The 19,601-nt window shown below is 40.9% G+C and overlaps 1 protein-coding gene across 2 annotated transcripts in view; it reads right to left on the bottom strand.

Moving 5' to 3' along the window:
• Nucleotides 1-1,328: 1,328 nt before the first annotated feature.
• Nucleotides 1,329-19,601, bottom strand: part of ACTR2 (actin related protein 2) — a 43,860-nt gene continuing 25,587 nt past the window's right edge. For both annotated transcript variants that reach the window (XM_006168042.3, XM_006168043.3), the window contains 5 exons: nucleotides 18,075-18,211; nucleotides 17,093-17,242; nucleotides 12,188-12,333; nucleotides 8,170-8,302; nucleotides 1,329-3,401 (listed from right to left, as the gene is read on the bottom strand). In XM_006168042.3, the coding sequence (XP_006168104.1) occupies nucleotides 3,231-3,401; nucleotides 8,170-8,302; nucleotides 12,188-12,333; nucleotides 17,093-17,242; nucleotides 18,075-18,211 (737 nt within the window). In that variant the 3' untranslated portion in view covers nucleotides 1,329-3,230. The remainder of the gene's footprint in view (nucleotides 3,402-8,169; nucleotides 8,303-12,187; nucleotides 12,334-17,092; nucleotides 17,243-18,074; nucleotides 18,212-19,601) is intronic.

Consider the following 19,601-nt stretch of genomic DNA (forward strand, 5'->3'; position numbering starts at 1 on the left):
CATGAAGAAGGAAATACAAAAATACTCATGCCTAGCCCCAGCCCTCATCCTCAAGGCTAGTATAAAAGGGTCAGTAAAACATATCTCCATCTTGGGTCAGCAGGTGGTATGGCAATTAAGGTGCTGGTTCCCACATGGCCGACTCCATGGTTTCGATTCTTGACCTGGTGGCTTGCAAACCACACCAGATGCATGTGTGTGTGTATGTGTGTGCCCAAAATCCCAAGATGAGACTGGAGAAGGAACTATGGTGTGGCCATGCCCTGTGGGGATGATTTCTTACTTTCTAAAAGTCTGCAGATATACCAAAATGTCCCTAAAGAGAGGCATGTCGCACAGAAGTCTATCCAGCTTCCTAATCCAAGGAGAGCCAGCCACGCCTAACCTCTGGTGGAAACAAGAATCTGTTGAAAGGAAAAAAAAATCTCTAATGTAGGTGTAGTTTGCTCTTATTTCTAGTAATTTTTTTTCCTTATTTACTTTTATTTATTCATTCATTTATTTTACTTTGACCAGACACACACACACACACACACACACACACAGAGAGAGAGAGAGAGAGAGAGAGAGAGAGAAGAAAGCGAGAATGCAAGCTGCCAGGTCCGGGCCTTGAACTGTGGTCAGCCATGTGGGAGTGTCCAGTGCCTTAACCACCACGTCACCTGCTGGTCCCTTTTCCTTATGTTTCTAAAATCAAAGCAGAAATGAGTTATTTTGTCAATAACTCCACCTAATAACTAGCGAAATGAAAAGATGAATAAAGAGGAAAACTATCAAAAGAAAAAACAAAGGTAAACTCAAATTTACTTTGAAAAAATCTGATTTTATTTTCTGAATCAGAGAAGTGTATTCCTGTTGAATTGAGAATATTAAGCTGATCTTTCAAAGATTTTCCACATAGTAACATTGCTCAGAACTACATAAATGTTAACATCCCAAACCAAATTTCTAGAAATAAGTTTAAAGGTAGAACCTATTTCTAAGAAACCTTCTCAAAAGTCAAGGCATTACAATTTTAATTTAAAAATAAAAGAATTTTAATCATTGTTGGAAATTTAAGTGACAATGGGCTTCAAGAGCTAAAAATCAATCTATTTTAAAACAACATTATTTTCTGAGGGACTCTACCTGGCAACTACAATTAAATACCACCATTCCCCATCCTCAAATGACTAAGTGCTTATTTCACCTTGAAATAGGAAAATTATAAAATGGAATTTTAAAGTATAAGGTATACATATATCAAATCATGTCTTAACTGTGGTGTTTGCTAGACTTATGAGATCAAAAACAAATTCTCCATTCAAGGGACAACTGAAACTCTTTCACTATGTTACTTAAGAATCTATTCCACTCTTTGTTGCTTTCTACCCTCGAATTAAAAAACCATGACCAAAAGCCAAGAGTCAGTCCCTGTACCCAAACTGTGCAGCCAGCTGATACTGGTCTTACACATGTGTCTTTTACCAAGCCCCGTCCTCGAAGGCTGGGGATATTTACGAGAGCATGATTTAGAAACACTAGAGAATTTCAAAATGACTCTGAGATCCACGTCCCAAAATCTAGTAGACATTATTCATGGGCTATTCATGGATACTGAAGCATGGCCAGCATGCAGGCAAACTAATTTGTTCAAATTGAGGTAAAACAAGACAAAAACAGTTAATATTAACAGAAGCCACACAGTTAAACTAATTTTTTTGCTTACTTCATATAAACTAATTGTTTTCTCACAAAAAAGAAACTCTCAAGCCAATAATTTCTAAAATCGGTCACCCCAAAAATGTAGCTGCTTCTTTCAAAGCCATTATTAGTAAAGAATGTCATGAAATGAAGGGAAAAAATTTCCCCCAGAATCTGTATTTTGTACTTAGCGTGATACAATTTCTCATTATTCTCTTTTTCCAATTTAGAAAGAACTCATATCTGGATATTATTTTTTTCAGATACTCCACAATATCAATGAGATTTATAAATATGATTTCCTGACACAGGCAGGAAAGTCTGTTAATATTTACAAAATACCAACTACTCGTCTTTCAAGCATAAAAGATGGCTAAGAATTAGCAGTCATTAGTTTTTCAGTACAAACACAAATTTAAATATTTTTTTCCTGCCAACATTTTAGTCAAACTTTACTCCACTTCCAGGTTTCAAATCAAAACAACAAAAAACAAATGGAAATTACTCAACTGGCAACAAGTCCCATGTTCCAATGTTATTTTTAACCCAACAATTAAAACCTACTGCCAGTAATTATTTATATGTATCTACCTGTTTTAGTAAATAAGCACTGGTCAGTTATATAAAGTAATCATTTTAAGAATGGTACTTGGCAATGGGTTACCTTAACGCTTCTGGAATAAACAGCATTTACAAAACTCCAGCTCTTAAGCATATTTTTCATCTGTAATCTGAATGACCAGAAGCACCATTAAAGGTTACTTTTCGGATGACAAGGCTGATGTTAATGACAGAACCCTAAGCCACATGGAATGGAGTATTACCCTTGCTTTGTAGATGATACGGAAGCAGTTCTAGGCAGGCCCAAAGTAGAAGAAAACCCGCCAAATCAAAGTACTGTAAATAAAGTTCATTTTACATACTCCAGAGCAGAAAACCTCAACACATCGAAATCAAAAGACCACCCCTCCCCTCTACCCCATTCAAAATCCCACCCCAAACACTTTATTCTGAGCCAAACATTTCCCTAAGATGTCGACAAGAGAAGCTTCAAGGTACTTAAAGCTGCAGCAGTAACTGGAAAGCGCTGCACTACAGAGGAAATGCCCTAGAGGGTTCGGTGGCTGTCCACCCATCCCTTACCACCCCCCACCCCAGCAATATGTAAAAGCCCCTGTTGAAGTTTTTTCTTATGCTAATAAAGGCATACCACCTAGTGTGCTAAAGACTAAAACTAGCAGCAGGAGAGCAGTAAAAGTGAACATCGGAGCCTACAGGAATGATCTACGCCCACTCAGAAGAAACAAAGCAGCACACAGGACCCTTTGCCCTCCGGTTGTGTTTGCAGGGAAGTGACCGAGTTAACCAGATTTACTCACACTGACAAAAATTTAACAAAGCTTCCCCGAGACACTAGGATAAAACTTGACCTTTCCAGTCAAAGGGCGCAGAGAGGCCTCTTCCATGTCCTGGAGTTGAATGAGTTCAGATTGGCAAGAAAGGAGAAAGGAAAGCATTAGGGGTGTGAGGGGAACAAGCTTTGGAGCTTATCGGACAGTCACACCAAGCTTCTCCAGCACACGGACACCCTTTTCCTGGTACTCTTGTCGGGTCATCCAAAAGTTGTCTTTGTCTTTCATGATGTCGGCCAGAACTGCACCACCCAGGAAGACCATGTGCTTTCTGCGGGGTGGGTCCTCGATGCGGATCTTAAATTTCTAAAGGAAAAAAGAGAGGGTAGTAAAACACCAAGCGCAATAATAGTTCCTTCTGCTTTACAAAAATGACTTTTTCATATATTCTTAGTGAACTGCTCCACAGTCCTGTGATTTTAGCAAGACAGTAGGATTTCATGTCTGAAGTACTGAGACATTTGCCCAAAGCTCATGATTAGGAGATCACACATCCATCCCAGTGTGCGTGAACAGTCCCCATTCACGCCTGTTGTCCTTTTGTTATTATTAACAGTATTCCTTTTCACTCTCTGAAGAGTACAGACTGGACAGTAAATTACATGACCAAGCACCCTACGGAGAACCTAAGAACCAGAGATGTGATTCTAGTAGGTTATCCCAGCAACTGGCAAATGACCACATAGGCAAATGACTTAATGTCAAATGCAGGTGGATAAAGGAACTTGTTTGCTTTTTTCTTTTTTAAAAAAAAAACAAAAACAAAAAAAACAACTATTTTATTGCTTAATTTTATTTATTTATTTATTTTTAATTTGATAGAGAGGGATAGAGTGAGAGCGCAAGAGAGAGAAAAGTAAGAAAGCAAGCCCCCAGGTCTAGGACTCAAACTGCGGTCAGCCATGTGGGAGTCCCGTGTCCTTAACCACCATGCCACCTGTGGGTCCCTAGGAACTTGTTTGCCTTAGGGTCAAATGCTGCTATGAATCCAAGCGTGAGACAGAGTAAAACACTTTTTTTTTTTTTTAATAAGCAAAGCTAACATTCTATTGTCTCAAATTCAAAGGAGATATTCCCAAAGTAAACAAAGCCAAATATGGTCAAAAGAAATCACTGGTAGATGTTGGAGGAAAGGAACACAGGAACCAAAATTAGACAATTAAGGAAAGTTTTACTTTGTATCTACTATTGTCTAAAAGGAACACACCCTAGCCTGCCTGTTGGTCAACATTTGAGAAAGGGAAACCTTACTTAAAATGATGTTGCAGTTTTTATTTATAATGTCACAAATCCTACAAAAAGATTCCAAGTAACTATGTCATTCTAAATTGTCTTTATGTCATATAACCCTGCTGACCATCTATGTTACAGGAAAGCATCTATTTACTTATTAATTCTGAGACTAACCTATTTTAATTGTTCTCGCTATCTTTTTAAAACAACAATTATTTCCTTTATTTATCATTATTGTTATTTTCAATTTGACCAGAGCAGGACACACACACACACACACACACACACACACACACACACACACAGAGAGAGAGAGAGAGAGAGAGAGAGAGCAAGAAAGCAAGTTGCCAGGTCTGGGACTCAAATCATGGTCTACCATAGGGAGTCCAGAGCCCCTAACCACGAAGACACCTGCCGGCCCCTGTTCTAGTTACTTTTTTGCTCTTAGGTAGAGGCCAGCAACCTTTTTTTGGTAAAGGGCCAGAGAGTAAATACTTGAGGCTCTATGGGTCCTCTCTGGCAACTATCACTACCCAATCCAGTACAGCCAGGAGGCAGCCACGGCCAATAAACAGCAATCGGTATTGCTATGTAAACATGGGCCTGGGTGTGTGCCAGTAAAACTTTATTTATAACAACAACCAGCTGAGGCACAGGCTCAACCCTGCTCTAGGGGAAACTTGGCTAGACCCTGCACAACTGTTTCCCTTGTAGCTAGCTTTCTCAACTGATCACTATTTCTCGCTCTGTCACTTGCTTTTCATTGTTGCTTCTATTTCCCTCCTCCCTAAACCCCACCGCCTCTCTGAAACTGACTAGTCCATCTGCCATTCTTCCCTGCTGAGCCCATCTATAGGCTCCTGCAGGCATTTGGGACCTCCCAGTTACTTCTTCGTACCTGCTCCTGGTTTGTGTACACGTATGTTCTCTCCACCATTTCGGACAGCATCCCTAGTGGCCATCCTCTTCCCCCTCATACTCACTTGGCCAAACACCAACTCAGATTAAAAACTACTTAGCACCTGCCCTCAAGCCCCTGAACAAGACAGGAAAGAAACTCAACATCTCACTTTAAATGAATTACTAACCTCCAGCTGAGCCCTTAGTGCTGCTTAGCAACCCTATTACACTTCTCTACTCCCTCTTCCATTTTCTAAGACAACCTTTTCAAACTCACCCACTATTTTAAATCTCTACCACTCCTCCTTTCTCCTGTAGTCTCCTAATGGTTCTTTCAATTGAAACTGAGCAAGGACCCCCTAATGTATTTTCTAGAATTCCTGAAATATAAAGTCCATTTACACTGTAATGGCCCAGAGTAAGGAGTAAGACTTCAGACTTTTGGCTATGATAATGACCAACAAGGACCATGAGTGAGGGCCATTTGACTTCTAAAACTCTCACATAAAGGAAAGATAAGGTTTTCATTTCAATGTGTAAGATGTTTTATAGGCTGGCAACTGCTGGTTGTGAGCTCAGAGACTCCAGGCTAAAATGGCTCCAGACATCTGAAGAGAAATTTGATTATCTAAGGCCTCACCAATCAAGAATGCCCACGAGATGATCACGCCTTCTTGAACCAATCACTGAACTAACTGATCATGTGCCTAGGACCTCTGCCCCTAATTTTGCCCTTAAAAACGCATGTGGGGAACATCTCGGGGAGACTGGGTCTTTTCAGCATGAGCTGCCTGCTCTCCTTGCTTTGCAATAAAACTATACTTTCCTTCATCACACCATGTGCCTATGGCTTGGTTTTATAGTACTTGGGTGAGCGAACCTGATTTGAGTTCGGTAACACAATGTCCACTCCTGTTCCCTCTTCTCCTAGGAGTCTATTAATCACATAAAAATGTAAGTCAGATCCTATCACTTCTCAGCTCAAACCCTCTAAAGACATCCCATCTGGCCAGAAATAAAGCCAATCCCTTACCACGGCAGAGCAAGACCAGCCTTCCTGCCACCTTCCTGCCCTCGTCTCCCAACTCTCCCCTGTACTCATGCTGTTCTGCCACTCTGTCCACTTCCACCACTGTGGACTGCTGGAACTGCTCCTGCCTAGAAGACTTGCCCAGATAGCCACATGGCGCATGCCTCCTTTAGATTCAGGCCTCAGATTAAGTCGCCATGCCAGAGGTCTGCCGTAATCAGTGTACAAAGTCGCGACACCACCTCTCCAACAGTCATCCTTCTCTACCTCCGACTCTTACAGTATTTTTTCTCTGTAGTACTTATTATAAATAAATCATTTCGACTACAAGTAATGATTCTGTTTTTGTTTACCACTGTTTTGTTTCCAGCATCTAGACCAGTTTTTGGCACCCAAAACAAGTGCAAGCAATGTTTGCTGAAATAAATGATCACCGAAGGTTGACTTTAAAATGTATACTTAATTCAGTAAAATCAAAAAAATAAGTGAAGTATTAGACAATATGGTTCCTGGGACCAGCAGATGGCATAATGGTTACGTCGCTGGACTGTCTGACCGCAGTTCAAGTCCTGGACTGGTGACTTAAAACTCACGCCAGGCACGTGTGTGTGTGTGTGTGTGTGTGTGTGTGTGTGCGCGTGCGCGCGGCCAAAATCCCGAGAGGAGAACGGAAGAGAAAGGACTATGGTATGGCCTTCCCCTGCCCGGGGGTAACTTCTCACTTTCTCTCTGTCTGTCTCTGTCTAGAGGGTGCACACAGGCTCTATAGCAAAAATAAATAAATAAATAAATTAAAAATTAAAAAAAGACAACATGGTTGCTTTCTTGTCTTTTACTTTGTTCAATTTATGCAAGCTCATACTCAATTTAATTTCAATAATGAGCCATACATGAGAGATAAACATTTGTATCTCCAAAATGTACAGTATTCCATAATATGTAACTTTATTATCTAAGACAGTTGATAAAGTCAGTGAGATAAAGTTCTGAGATGAATCCAGATTGAAGTAACTCTTGGTGAGTGCACAGCACACACAGTATACTTCAGAGTCCAGAGTTTATAAAAGAAGAAAAAAAATACCAAAAACTATCAGCTACTACATACTAATTTAAAATTTTCTTTCTCCTGTATATAACTACCGATTCAAGTCTGTTTCAAGGGCTATGATAGCTACTGAGATACGAAGAATTGAAGACATGACAGGTTTTTTTTGGAGAGGTTTTTGGTACAGGGTGTGTGCGCTCACCAGAAAGAAAGACAGAAAGCGAGAAATCACCCCCGGGGGGATGGCCATGCCACAATCCCTTCTCCTCCATTCTCCTCTCGGGATCTTTGGGCACGCACGCACACACACCAGCCGTGAGTTTAAGCCACAGGTCTGGGACTCAAACTGCAGTCGACTACATGGGAGTCCAGCGACATAGCCATTACACCAACTGCTGGTCCCGACATGATGTTTTATAATCTGACTGGATAGAAGAACATATGCAACAAACAGCTGGAAAATAACCCCACATCAGAAATGCGAGAGGGCTGAGCTTGGTGGTGCTGAAGACTGATTACACACCCTAAGAGGCAGCTGGAAGAAACACCCAAGTGGGACCTATGTCTCTCCATAATATACAGGCTCTTCCTGTGCACCTTCAGGCACCAGGCTGGCCACACAGACAAACCAGGATGTTTGGCCCGTATCTCGCTGCCTCCACTCCCTGAATACAGAGGTGACCAGGTATCCCCCATTCTGGGACAGACTTTACCTTGAATCATTTTCTGCCTCTGCCTCTTCTAGGCTGCACTTAATGGCAGCATAGGTTCATAGGAAGACTTCTTGCTCCCTCTGGTGGTTGTCAATATTCACAAGCTACTTCAGAGTTTTAAAAGAGAGTTACAGTTGGATTATTAGTACTTACCGAAAGTTTTTCCACATCTCCCTTTAAAACTCGTTCTAAGTAAAGCTGTTTAAGTTCTCGTTCCAGCCGGGATGGCAGGCCAGGGTACATGGTAGACCCTCCAGAAAGCACAATGTGCTTATAGAATTCAGACCTAGAATAACAGAACAGGTATCATTTGGGATTTCAGACTAGGAAAATAGTATCTCAGGGTTACTGTTATTTATTACAGCCTCTGGGAGTTGCTGGGAGAATTAAATAAACTCTACAAGTAAATCACAGGGCTAGATGTTTGCTATTCCTACCACTTTTAGATAACAACACCTCTTTTCAGATAAAATCTTTTTATAATTTTGATAATACTTCTACACACAACATACTTTCCTGCAAATATAATCAAGTTTTTTTTTTAAAAAAAAGGATTTAATTTTATTATTATTCTTCAATTTGACGAGAGAGAGAGAGAGCAAGCAAGCTAGCTGCCAGGTCCAGGACTCAAACCGTCATCAGCCATGTGGGAGTCCAACACCTTAATCATCACAGCACCTGCTGGCCCCATAATCAAGTCTTTTAATAATGACCAACATTTGGGACCAGCAGATGGCATATTAGTTATGTGGCTGGACTCCCACATAGACAACTGCAGTTTGAGTCCTAGACCTGACAGCTTAAAACTCATGCCAGGCCCAAAATCCCAAGAGGAGAACGGAAGAAAAGGGATTGCAGTGTGGCCATTCACCCTGGGCAGTGATTTCTCACCTTCTGCCTCTCTGGCAAGCCCATGCACCCTACAGCAAAAATCTCTCCAAATAAAGAAGACCAAGGTTTATGTTATACATTTCCAGTATTTGGACTGTGTCATCACAGCGCTGCTCTGGAGACACTGATGTGGTCATTTGCTATCAGAAGCCATATTCTACTCTGAATTGAGTTCCTGCTTTCAATTCTTCTACTGGCCTTTTGTAGTTTTCCTTTTTGTTCCTTTGCCTTGAGGCTGTCCGCTGTTATTTTCTGTGTAGGTCTTTGCTTCTTATAGAAGTCTCCTCTTCTTCCCCTTAAGTATGTTGTTAGTTATAATACCAGATAACCAATTCTAAAATAACTGTATACAGATGTAGTAAAAGTAATGGAATCTGAGCGAGGAACTCTTCTCAGTTTGGAGGCTGAGTCATATCCACTTTGGCCTCATTGAAACTGGATTCCAGATTGTTATTTGCTTCTAGGCTCTCAATGACAAAGGCTCTAGAAAAGCCCTGTTTTGTATTTAACTGCTGACGTATGAATTGTAAAGGCAGCACAAGCCAAGCAGCTGAAGTGAAGCTACACCTACGTGCACACGTATGCTTTCATATGCAGCACACACATGACAACATTTGAGTCGTGCAGCGTTGTAAGCACCCTTGTGGAGAGGGTCCTGACAACCTCCTGTGCTTTAGGAAAGCCAAAACTTGAACCACCACCAACAGGCCTGCACTTTTAAATACAATTTTCCAGTTAATATCTTTAAATTAAGGGGTAAAAACATCTACTGAATCCCTACCATGAGAATTCACCATAATTACGAAGGCTAGATTAGATTTTTGATCATCTCCCATTAAGTTTATAGCTTGTTATGAGCCAACTGCTATTTTTATTAATTTCTATTATTATCCTGGCTCCCAAGCCATCCCATCAAAATTAATTAGGTGGTTATTTAATTCAGGGTTAAACAAACACACACACATTTGCTTTACAAAATGCTTCTGGGTGAATCCCTCTAAAAACTGAGTAAAGGAGGATTGTCTAACTGTGATTCAACCTCTAGATACAATAAAATACATCTTTTTCTTCCATTTGTGACTGTGTGTGTGTGTGTGTGTGTGTGAGAGAGAGAGAGAGAGAGAGAGAGAAAGACAGAGACAGAGACAGAGACAGAGAGAAAGTATAACCTACACAGGGGTAGTGATGTTGCAACCCCTCCTTCATCCAGTCCTCCTGCCTGCCAGGATCCTGGGCACGTGAACACATACCCTATATGTTTCCAGGATGACTGGGCTAGGAACTTGAACCACAGTCTGTATGTGGCTTCTAGCGCTGTAGTCTGGTACATCACCAACTGCACCATCAAGGCTAGGCCAAGATAATAAATCATTTAACTTAAATAAAAACTTGGTTTTTTTTTTTTGAGAGAGATTTTTGCTATAGGGCGCATGCGCTCGCCAGATAGACAGAGAGAGACAGAGACAGAAAGCGAGAAATCACCCCCCCGGGGGGATGGTCATGCTGCAATCCCTTCTCCTCCATTCTCCTCTTGGGATCTTGGGCATGCACGCACATGTGCCCGGCGTGAGTTTTAAGCCACCAGGTCTGGGACGCAAACCGCAGTCGACTATGTGGGAGTCCAGCGACATAGCCATTATGCTAACTGCTGGTCCCTAAAAACTTTTTTTTTAAAGAGAGATTTTTGCTATAAGGTGCATGTGCTCGCTGGAGAGACAGAGAGATAAAAAGCGATCACCCCCCCCCAGAGGGATGGCTATGCTGCAATCCCTTCTCCTCCAGTCTCCTGTAGGGATTTTGGGCACACACGCACATGAGCCCAGTGTGAATTTGAAGCTGCTAGGTCTGGGACTTGAACTGCGGTCAGCCATGTGGGAGTCTAGCAACATAACCATTACATCATCTGCTGGTCCCCAAAACAAATTTTTTTTATGACCAAAAACATGAGCAGGCCAACCAGTAGCGTGGTGGTTAAGGCAGCTGGATCCCATTTGCCAACTGAGCACTTTGAGTTCCGAACTCAGTGGCTTGAAAAACATGCCAGGCTGTGCACATGTGAGTGCTCAAAATCCGAAAGGAGAATGGAAGAGACTGCAGTGTGACTATCCCTTCTGTGGGTGGTGCTTGTTCATTTTCCCCTCTTCCTCTGTATCTCTCAAGTTGAGCACATATACCCTAATGCAAAAACAAAATAAAACAACAAACAAACCAAAATTGGGTGCCAGAAGGTGGTGCAGTAGTTAAAAGGTGTTGGACACTCTGACATGGCTGACCACAGTTTGAGCCCCAGACCTGGTGGGTTTCTTGCTTTCCTTCTGTGTGTCTGTCTTTCTCTAGTCAAATGAAAATAAATGAGTGAATAAATAAAATTAAATAATTAAAAAAAAATTCTAAAAACAGAAAAAAAAAATTCTGTATAAGAACAAAATGGAGGGGGGGTGTCCAGCACATGATGTGATGGTTAAGGCACTGGACTCCCACATGGCCGACCACGGTTCGAGGCCCAAACCTGGTGGCTTGCTTTCTCACTTTCTCTCTCTCTGTTGATTGCATGTGTACTATAGCAAATTAAAAATAATAATAATAAATGAAATTAAATAAATTTCTTAAAAAAAAAAAAAAGAACAACAGGTAGCATGGCGGTTAAGGTGTTGGGCACTTCCACCTGATCCACCATGGTTCAAGTCCTGGACCTCGTGGCTTCCTTTCTCACTACCCCCCTCCCCCCTGCCCCATGTTTCTCTCTTTGGTCAAATTAAAATAAATTATTAAATAATTTTTAAAAAGAACAAAATGACATAACTGCCTCTTAAACATTAAAAAAGTTAACTTCACTTTTTATTTGAGAGATTTCTGCTATAGGGTACATGGACTCACTGGAGAAACAGAAAGAGAGACAGAAAGCAAGAAATCCCCTCACTCCTGGGAGATATGGCCATGCTACAGTCCCTTCTCCTTCATTCTCCTCTCAGGATTTTGGGCACGCATGCACATATGCCTGGCCTAAATTTTAAGTCGCTGGGTTTGGGACTCAAACTGCAGTCAACTAGGCTACATGGGAAGCCAGTAACACAACCATTATGCCATTTGCTGGTCCCTCAACTTCACTTTTAATAAACAATAACGTATATTTATTGTTAAATATCCAATACCACCCCCTCCATCAAAAGAACTACTTTGTCTCACCTACTGAAAAACATGAATGAGATATAGACAATCTGGTCATTTTATTTCTATCTATTTCTGACAAAAAACTTTGAAACTACCATTTCTAAAGTACCTGGTATCAATGTCAGCTGCCTGGATTGTATTAAAAAGCAATTCAGCAACACCTACTCCCTCAACATTGATCAAGTGAGGCTGAAATAAAGCTTCTGGTGCTTCAAATCTCTCTCCCCCAACTTTGATAATGCGTCCATCCGGGAGCTAGAAACCAAGAATAATCAGATATTAGCAAGCAAAACACTAAAATTTCCCAGTTTTCTTCTGAACACTAGTACTCTAAAACATCTGTTCTGTAACCAAAATCATTATCAGCAATAATTTTTCCTAAAACATACTGGAAAATAAGAAAGGTAATAAAGAATTAAATACATTTAGGTAACTGTTAGCATCACATTCTACTGTTTTGTTTTTTGTTTTTTTTTGGAGAGGATTTTGCTATAGGGTATGTGCACTCTCCAGAAAGACAGACACACACAGAGAGACAGAAAGGGGGAAATCACTCCCTGGTGGGGGGGATGGCCATGCCACAATCCCTTCTCCTCCATTCTCCTCCTGGGATCTTGGGCACGCACGCACACACGCCCAGCGTGAGTTTAAGCCACTGGGTCCAGGACTCGAACCACAGTTGACTATGTGGGAGTTCAGCGACATAGCCTTACGCAAACTGCTGGTCTCTCTAAATTAGTTTTTAATAAATTGTGTCCAGTTTTTAAAAAAAGGATACTTGTCCAAAAATAAGCGCGATCCTGTGGTCTGATGGTTAAGGCAGCAGGATCCCATATGGCTGACTCTAGCTAGAACCATGGACCTGATACTGATCTTGAAAAGCACACCAGGCATGTGTGCATGTGTGTCTAAAATCCTAAACGGAGGCAGAAATGGAAGAAAAGGGATTTGGCATGAACATGCCTCATAGAGGGTGCCTTTTCCCTTTCCCTCTCTCTGTGTCTCTCAGGAGAATGCATGTGCTCTCTGGCAAAAATTAAAAATGAAACAAAATGCAAATGAAATCCTTAGGTGAGTTTATATGAAATCACCCCAGATATTTGAAAAGGCTTCACAGAACCAACTCTTGGCAAAACCTCTTTATCATACACTCTGGCCTCTGAGCATGGCTTCTCCCCATACTGTCTTTGGCTGCTGGCCAGCATGTGGTCGGTTTTCCAAGTATGCTGAAAACTGTTAAAATCAATTTTTGGCGGAACCAGCAGATGGAGTAATGGTTACGTCGACCATGGTTCGAATCCAGGACCACGGTGACTTAAAACACACCAGGCACGTGTGCATGTGTGCCCAAAATCCCAAGAGGAGAATGGAGGAGAAGGGATTTCAGTGTGGCCACCCCCCTGGGGGATGTCTGTCTGGTGAGTGTCTCTCTGGTGAGTGTACATGCCCTACTACTCGTACCAAATCTTATACTTTATTTGTCCACCCTCGTCCTGCTTTATTTACCCATCAGTTTAACATTTGTTACTCATATTTTTTAAGCTATCTCAAAGTCTTTGAGAAAGGAAAGAAAAAAATACATAAAATGTATTTTACAATTCCAGTTTCTCCATCTTTTGCCTTGTGCCACTTTTGCCCAAAAAAGTCAGAGAGATGAAAAGTTACAAAATCTAGGCAAACTAAGAAGGCTTTATGGGGCTGGCAGTTATGAGCTATGTTAAGGAAACCAGATCCCACATGGCTGCCAGGATTCAAATCCTGGTCTTGAGGGCAATGGGTGAGAAGCATGCATGTGTGCCCAGGATCCTGACAGGATGAAGAACTAGAGGAAGAATGCACACATGTATGCACACATGCGTTCAATTATGAATAAAGAAAAAAATGTATTAAAAAATAGGATTTAGGAAAGAATCTATGGCAAATCTGGAGATCATTAGGTGACAAAATGGGTTTTATAGCATAGTTGGGTCAGTACCTTTAAAATTTTTTTATAAAACTTTATAATTAATGATAATTTTGCATATTTGTGGATGGAAGAACTAACATGGTTTAAGGTGCTTTTATTGCCTATTACGTGATTTCATTTTAGTAATAACTAGGTCAAAGAGATGCAGAAGTACTTTATATATCCAGATGGGATTAACATGCTTAAGATGGAAATTCATTAAAAATTCAAGTCAGCTCAACCCCCTTGGTGCTGTAAACTATAACTAGATTCTGAGTCTTATTAGTCACAAATTCAAGTTAGTATTTGTTTTGAGCCCATCATTAAGAAAGCACCAAGTCACAAAATGCTGCAACTCACTGAATTAGTGAAGCAATACTCTAGGATGACTACTTCTCAGAATATGTCTTAGACCAGGGGTCCCTAACCCACAGGCCAAGGACCAGTGCCCTAACAGGAACTGGGACATGCAGCAGGAGGTGAGTGAAAGGTGAGCGAGTGAGAGAAGCTTCGTCCGTCTTTACAGCCACCTCCATCGTCTGAGCTCCACATCCAGTCAGATCAGTGGAACATTACTGATTCTCATAGGAGGTGAATCCTACTGTGAACTGTGCATACAAAGGATCTAGGCTGAGGGTGCCTTATGAGAATCTAACGCTTGGTGATCTGAGGAGGAGCTGAGGTGGTCATGCTAGCGCTGGAGAGCAGCTAGCTGCAAATATTGCATTATGGCGAGCTGCATAATTATTTCATTATGTATTACAATGTAATAACAACAGAAATAAGGTGCACAATAAATGTAATGAACTTGAATTACCCTAAAACTCCCCATCCAACCCCCTGGGTCCATGGAAAAACTGTCTTCCTTGGTCCCTGATACTAAAAAGGCTCAGGACCACTTTCTTAGTCCACTAGTCCCATAAAATTCTGAAAAGTTTTGTAGTAGTCTAGTAACTTTGAAAAACTGAGCTAGCCCTGCAGACTAGTGATAAAGGGAGTTGATACATGTGACCATTTGTGGTTCGAATCTCAGCTCTATCACCTTGAAAAACACTGGGTATGTGTCCACAAGTGCCCCAAATCATAATGGATGGAAAAACAGAGAAGAGATGGTGGCGTGCCCACACCCCATCAGAAAGGGCTCTCGCGCTCTCTGCCGAAAGGATGTGCACTCTGACAATTTAAAAACATTTGAAACAGGTATACTACATTCTCACAGCTGCACTCATATTAGCATATCACAGACTCTGAGAGCTCCTACAATAACATGAAATCAACTCTGCCAAACTTATTTGGCAAGGTAGTCTTTTTAAATTTCTGTAAAACACTAACATCTGAAAGAAATAAAACTGATTGTCCTCCAAAAGTTCATGTTTTAGAATTTAGTCTTAGTAGGCCATAACTGTATCTTTCCCAAATGTTCTTGTGTTAGGACTTGATTGTACTGTAGAGGTAGTAAGTTAAAATATAATCCCTTCATCATATTCTAGGGTGGGGCCTCTGCGTGTGATAATGTCCTTAAGGCAGGGCCCCTGTGACTTGAATCTACTCAAGAAGAAGGAATGAGACACAGAAACTTGTAATAGAGTTGTCTGCTTAAGAAACTGCCCTCCAGGGCCAGCAGGTGGCCTGGAGGTTAACATGCTGGAATCTCACAAGACCAATCGCAGTTGAAGCCCAGGACCTGGTGGCTTGTTTTCTCACTCCTCCCACCCGGCCCTGTCTCTCTCTGGTGAGTACATGTGCCTATAGCAAATTAAATAATAATAATAAATACAATTAAAAATCAAAAAAGTTTAAGGTTTTTCCAACAGGGTGTGTGCGCTTGCCAGGGAGAGAGACAGTCAGTGAGACAGAAAGTGAGAAATCACCTCCCGGGGGGAATGGCCACACTGCAATTCCTTCCCCTCCACTCTCCTCTTGGGATTCTGGGTACGTGCATATGTGCCTGGTATGATTTTCAAGTCGCCAGGTCTGGACTCGAAATGATGGTTTGCATGTGGGAGTCCAGTGCCTTAATTACTACACCACCTGCAGTCCCCCCAAATAAATAATTCTTTAAAAAAAGAAATAAAAAAGAAATTGCCCTCTACCATTCTGTAGCCTCACCAAAAATCAGACCCTCAACCCTAAACCTTTGAACCATGACCTGAATAAATGTGTATTTCTTTATACAACTGCCCAATCTCAGGTATTTCCATTAGCAATTCAACAACAGACTAAGACAATTCTCCAAAACAGATGTTGAGAAATGCTATTCCTTGGGACCAGCAGTTAGTGTAATGGCTATGTCGCTGGACTCCAATGTAGTAAACCGCGGTTCGAGTCCCGGACCTGGTGGCTTAAACTCACGCCAGACGCGAGTGCGTGCGTGCCCAAGATCGGAGAGGAGAATGGAGGAGAAGGGATTGTGGCATGGCCATCCCCCTGGGGGGTGATTTCTCGCTTTCTGTCTCTGTCTTCCTGGCAAATGCACGTGCCCTATAGCAAAAACCTCTTCAAAAAAAAAAAAAAAGAGAAATGCTATTCCTGATACTACTGGGTCATTGGAAAAGTCATGACATATTTTTCTGTTTTCCTATACAAAAGTGCATCATGACTGCCAATGAACCAATAGAAACTCAAAATAGCTCAGATTTAATTATACCCTAAGGCAGAGGGTAATTTATGATTCTTGCTTAAAAGATGTCCCTTAAAATAATCAATCATAGAATCTTAATGTAGGAAGAAACATTAAAAGGCAGACACACAGATTACAAAAACCCAAAACAAAAAATATGAATCCTAAGAAAACATCCTTAAGCTGACCAATAATTATGGCTGTTCTTTAAAAGAAAAAGATGAGTTCCTGCCATGTCTCAATCCTCCCATCTCAGCCTCCCAAGTAGTGGAGTTACAACACCACTTCCCACACAGCCTCAGCCACTCAAATATTGGATTGTCAGAAAAGTCACGATGCATTTTTTTTGCATAGAACACAGAAGAAATACGTAATGACAACCCAACAGCAGCACCTACCAGCACATACCCTTTTTAATCACACATATATCATACACTGAAAATACTTACTGTGTAAGATTCAACTAATACTGTGGTTTCTAAGGCAAGTTTCTGTTCTTGCTCGATATTGTATCCCACATAACACAGCTTTTCTTTAATCATGCGGACTGTCTCAAAATCAGCAGAATGGTTAAAGGCATATCCTCGCAACAGAAGCAACTGGTACAAAAAAAACAGCAGTCAGTTCATTACAGAGCTGGATGAGTCTCCTCTACCAAGCAATTAATGCCTTTGAACTTGTCACAGCAATAGTGAGTACAATGGGCAGTAGATCCTCAGTTTCTACTAGGTATTTCAGAAGCAGAGATTTTATTTGCCATAAAAGGATTTATATTTCTTTTTGGAAGTAACAGAATTAACAGTTTATAAATAAATGGGTAAAACAAGCTTAAAAAGGGGTCAGTTTAAAAAGAGTGTGTTTGACTATTTATGTTTAGATAGTGCTGATAAACAATAAAACATGTATTAGTAGATATTATTTTAGTACTAGACTCCTGCAATTTGCTCATATAATCAATGCTATATTTATGAAATACCCATAGGTCTTAGAAAGTTTAATTCTTAGCTTCTTGAACTTTGCTGAAACATATTAGAAGGGTTTATAAATGTATGGTAAGAGAACTGTTGGGAAACCTGAGGGTAGTGTTATATTTCTTAAATGCTATAAAATATTATTATTATCTTAAAGGCAATCTGCCAAGGGAAAAGTTTTAAGGTAGAAAGACTACCTAAGTTGGCCAAGGAAGTTTTAGGTCTCTTTCATCTTTGAAATACTCCTTTCTGTCTATTCTTTGATGAAGTAATGTATTCTCATTAGTGTACAAGCGATCATGTATGTAAATCTTACATGGGTTTTTACATGAATACTAGGAAAACGGGGTAATTTCTCTAGTAGGACAGATTTGCTAGAATCCTATGATAAAACAATTTTGTTTTAAGTCAGTAAACAGCTTACAGGATGTAATTCCTACAGTATTTTTTCTTTCCTTACCTTGATAAGATATCTGGTAATATCCCTCCCAGCAATATCCAGTCTTCTGGTAAGATGAGGGAGAGAAAAGCCTTCGTATACCGGGCAAATGTGAGTTACACCATCTCCAGAATCTACCACTACACCAGTCAATAAACCTAAGTTAAGAAAAAGGGTTTTTTTTTTTTTAATGAATTATTTAATTTTATTCATTCTTTCATTTATTTTGATTTGACCAATGAGACAGACAGACACACACAACACACACACACACACATAGATACAGAGAGCAGGAAAGTGAGAAAGCAAGCCACTAGGTCTGGAATTCAAACCATGGTTGGCCAAACCGTGGTTGGCAAAAGTATCTAGTGCCTTAACCACCATGCCACTTGCTGATTCCAAGATAAAGATTTAGTAAAAAGCTAACTAGAAAAATTAAAGCCAGTAAATTTGTTTTTTTTGTTCGTTTATTTGTTTGTTTTGAGAGGTTTTTGCTATAGGGCACGTGCACTTGCCAGAAAGACAGAGAAACAGACAGAAAGCGGAAATCACCCCCAGGGGGATGGCCAGGCCGCAATCCCTTCTCCTCCATTCTCTTCCGTTCTCCTCTCGGGATCTTGGGCACACACACATGCGCCTAGTGTGAGTTTAAGCCACTGAGCCCAGGACTCGAACCGCAGTCAACTGTATGGGAGTCCAGCGACATAGCCTTTACGCTAACTGCTGGTCCCGAGAAATGACTATTGATAGTAGGTAGCCAGCAATCAGAACAATTAATCTCAGCTAGCCAAAGCATCACTTCAATTATTCACTGGAAACCAGAATGGTAATGGCAAGTTAAACCTGACAATAAAAGAACAGTAAAGAAGCACTGCCTTGTTTTCCGTATATGCTATTAAAAGTGCAAACAGGGGTCAGATGGTGCTGCAGCAGTAAAGCATGAGGTTCCGAGGTAATCCCTCATATGAAGGTTCTCAGTATGGCCAAAGACCTCCCTATATATGCCAGGCATGCATTTGTCCATGACCCAGGGCTGGCTGAAGGCTGGGGGTAGATTATAGCATCAGGACCCCATTGGGGTTTTGTGTCTCTCTCTCTATGAATGAATAAGTAAATTAAAAAAAAAAAAGTAGAGGAACCAGCAGATGGCATAATGATTCCATTGTTGGACTCTCACGTACATAGGTCAATCTCCATTTGAGTCCCAAACCCAGCGGCTTAAAACTCATGCTGGGCATATTTGCATGCATGCCCAAGATCCCAAGATAAGAATGGTGGAAAAGAGAAGGTAGCTTGGCCATCCCCTCGTGGGGGGATTTCTTGCTTTCTGTCTCTCTGTGAGTGCACATGCACTATAACAAATATCTCTCTCTCAAAAAAAGTAGAAATGACTACAAAAAGTTAGTTTTCTAAATTTTGCACCAGGATTAATTCAGGTGGAAAATAACTTTTTCTAACACATTTTTGGGAAAAATTATTACAGACTGGATATTGCTGGGAGGGATATGACCAGCTATCTTTCAAGGTAAGGAAAGAAAAAATATTGTA

The sequence above is a fragment of the Tupaia chinensis genome, unplaced genomic scaffold (assembly GCF_000334495.1).
Source record: "Tupaia chinensis unplaced genomic scaffold, TupChi_1.0 Scaffold145484_1, whole genome shotgun sequence".
Lineage (NCBI taxonomy): Eukaryota > Metazoa > Chordata > Mammalia > Scandentia > Tupaiidae > Tupaia > Tupaia belangeri.